This window comes from Papio anubis, chromosome 12 (genome assembly GCF_008728515.1).
Source record: "Papio anubis isolate 15944 chromosome 12, Panubis1.0, whole genome shotgun sequence".
Classification (NCBI taxonomy): Eukaryota; Metazoa; Chordata; class Mammalia; order Primates; family Cercopithecidae; genus Papio; species Papio anubis.
Window position 1 is genome coordinate 40,521,756 of NC_044987.1, and position 3,405 is coordinate 40,525,160.

The 3,405-nt window shown below is 45.1% G+C and overlaps 1 protein-coding gene across 1 annotated transcript; it reads left to right on the forward strand.

The window, feature by feature from the left end:
• The first annotated feature begins 298 nt into the window (after positions 1 to 298).
• On the forward strand, positions 299 to 2,473 carry LOC108582131 (suppressyn-like). The gene has a single exon (XM_021926940.2). It carries the CDS (start codon positions 779 to 781, stop codon positions 1,316 to 1,318), a length of 540 nt encoding a protein of 179 aa, XP_021782632.2. The 5' UTR covers positions 299 to 778; the 3' UTR covers positions 1,319 to 2,473.
• The last annotated feature ends 932 nt before the right edge of the window (positions 2,474 to 3,405 follow it).

A 3,405-nucleotide genomic window follows, 5' to 3' on the forward strand; every position in this document is an offset into this window, starting at 1 on the left:
GGGCGAGGTGGCGGGCGCCTGTAGTCCCAGCTACTCAGGAGGCTGAGGCAGGAGAATGGCGTGAACCCGGGAGGCGGAACTTGCAGTGAGCTGAGATCCGGCCACTGCACTCCAGCCTGGGTGACAGAGCGAGACTCCGTCACAAAAAAAAAAAAAAAAAAAAAAAAAAATTCATGAAATAATAACAGAAATGTCTTAAGAATTTCCAGCATACATTTTGGTTTGCATTTATTGATCAAGCAATTTTATATTTATCCTGGCCAAATACTATAAGGTGTCAAAATTTGGCATAGGGGTTACAAAACTATAAACCGAGCCCAAAACACAATGTTCTTCACTTGTGTAATTTTTAGTAAATAAGACATTGATATTGGTTTAATGAAAATAGCTACATCTTGAATTTAGGAAGATTACCATAACTTCTAAGCAGCAAATGAGGCCATGCCTCTCCCTGTTGACACCTCCTTGTCTTCTCAACCGTCTTGCAGGCACAGACATGTTTATCTGCCAACCCGACCCTCACAAAAAACTACAACCGAAGTAGACAGGCCCCTACACTGTGATACTCAGCATGCCAACTGCAGTGAGAGTCCAAGAACTCTCCCACTGGATCCATCGCACCAGGGTCAAACTCACCCCCAAGGCTACCTCTTCCTCCAGAACATTAACAGCTAAGTGTTTGTCTAGCCCAATTTCTCCCACAAAGTTTGAATTAACCCCCCAAAAATTTTTTTCTTAGAACCAGAACACAAGGAAGACTAATCACCTGCTTTCAGAAATGGCCTGTATCTACCCAACCGCCTGCTGTACCTCACTTCCAACCAAAAGTCTTAATACAGGAATATCCCTCACCACAATCCTAATATTGTCAGTAGCTGCCCTGCTGTCCACAGCAGCCCCTCTGAGCTGCCATGAGTGTTATCAGTCTTTCCACTACGGAGAAAAAATGCAACAATCCTTTATTTACCATACTCATATAGAAAAATCCTGTTATGGAACCTTAATCGAGGAATGTGTTGAATCAGGGAAAAGTTATTATAAAGTAAAAAATCTAGAAGTATCTGGCAGTCATGATGGGGCTATATGTCCAAAAGGTAAGCAGTGGCTTTGCTGCACCAAAATTGGACAAAGGGGAGTAAACACTCAAGTGCTAGAGGATATAAAGAGAGAACAGATTATAGCCAAAGCAAAAGCCAAAACCAACAACTCCCTCCCCAAAAATCACCCGCGGTATTTCCCTTCCCAAGCCAGGAAAAAAAAACTGCTTGTAGATCTAGGAGAACGCATCGCGCTTACCATGAGTGTACTCAATTGCTAGGTATGTGGGGGAGCTTAACATCCCAAAACCCCAGCCTCACTTTCACTCCTCAGGAACACCCACAGTCCTGGACATTTAGCAACCCAGTAAGAGGGACAGTGTGCATATCCCACAAGTTGACTGATGAAACCCATTGCACCATAGGTAAAAGCCCCTGTCACCAAACCCTAACAGTCAATGCCTCCACAGCAGAGTGGTGGCCAAGGTTACCCCATGGAGCTTGGTCTCCTTCTAACTTAAGCTACCTCAATTTGTCTTGTCCAAAAAGGCCTGGTACTGTACAAACACCACTAACCCTTATGCCACATATCCCCACCTAAGTGCACTATGGGACAATCCTATGAACACTAGCCTACAATGGATTGCCCCTGATGGATTCTTTTGGATATGTGGAACCCAGGCTTACTCACGACTACCTTATCACTGGCAAAATACTTGATTCCTAGGCACAATTAAACCTGGATTCTTTTTACTTCCAAAGCAGGTGGGCAACACCCTTGGAGTCCCTGTATATGATAACCTAAACAGAGAAAATGATCCTTAAAGGTAGGAGGAAGCCAAAGACGGCAAGAGGACAAATGGCTTCCACGATGGATCATCAAATACTACAGCCCTGCCACTTGGGCTGGGGATGGTTCATGGGGTTATTGCACTCCCATATATATGCTAAATAGAATAATTAGACTATAGGCTGTTCTATAGACAATCACTAACCAAACCGCCTCAGCCCTGGAAATGCTCGCACAACAACCAAACCAAATGTGTGTGGCAATGTATCAAAACAGGCTAGCACTAGACTACTTATTAGCAGAAAAGGGTGGGGTCTGTGGTAAGTTTAGTATCTCCAATTGTTGTCTTAACATAGACAATAACAGAAAAGCAGTTCTAGAGATCACCTCAAACATCAGAAAAGTAACCCATGTACCAGTCCAAATCTGGAAGGGATGAGACCCGACGAACCTTCTAGGAGGGTGGCTCTCTAACCGAGGAGGATTTAGAACTCTGGTAGGGACAATAATCTTCATCATTGGGTTTCTCCTATTTCTCCCCGTATTATCCCACTGATAATAAAAGCCATTAAAACTCTTGTTACAGTTAACCACCAGACAATACAGACGATGCTCCTGCTACAATGACACGATGGATACCAACTCATCTTTCAAGAATATCCCCAAAATTAAGTGTTTCTTTTTTCCGAGGTGTCATTGAGAAAGTCATCGCTTTTCCCTTTTCTATAACCAAATAGACAAGAATGAAAGATTCTCCCTGGGGCCTGAAAGCTTGGGGGGATGAATAACTCCTCCCTCCTCAGGCCCAGTCCCAAGTGGCTTTGTGTCAGCAGCGTGAGTCAGCAAGACAGCAGAAGCAGGAAGATAGCTGGCTGGAAGACATGTGCCCCCTGGAGATCGAGAGAGAGGCGCTGTCTGGGTACCACGTAGCAGTTATGTCAGACCGGAACACTTCCTGTTTACAGTAGACTATAAAACCCCTGTCCCGTCCTCACTTTTGGGGCTGATGCCATTTTAGGCCTCAGCCTGTCTGCACCCAGGTGCTCCTTAAAACAGCATGTTGGCCGGGCGCGGTGGCTCAAGCCTGTAATCCCAGCACTTTGGGAGGCCGAGACGGGTGGATCACGAGGTTAGGAGATCGAGACCATCCTGGCTAACACAGTGAAACCCCGTCTCTACTAAAAAATACAAAAAACTAGCCGGGCGAGGTGGTGGGCGCCTGTAGTCCCAGCTACTCGGGAGGCTGAGGCAGGAGAATGGCGTAAACCTGGGAGGCGGAGCTTGCAGTGAGCTGAGATCCGGCCACTGCACTCCAGCCTGGGCGACAGAGTGAGACTCCGTCTCAAAAAAAAAAAAAACAGCATGTTGCTCCACACCTCCTTGAGTTGTTTGTTGGTGCCTTCTCAAGGTTTGAACCAATACAAGAGCCTTGCACTTTCCAGTGAAAAAAATTGCATTTCACATTCCATCTTTTCCCCCAAGTTTTAATGAATGATTTTGCAGGTGTGCCTCTTTTTTTTTTTTATTTTAGATTAAGGAATTACATGTGCAGGTTTGTTACAAAAGTACATTGCATGA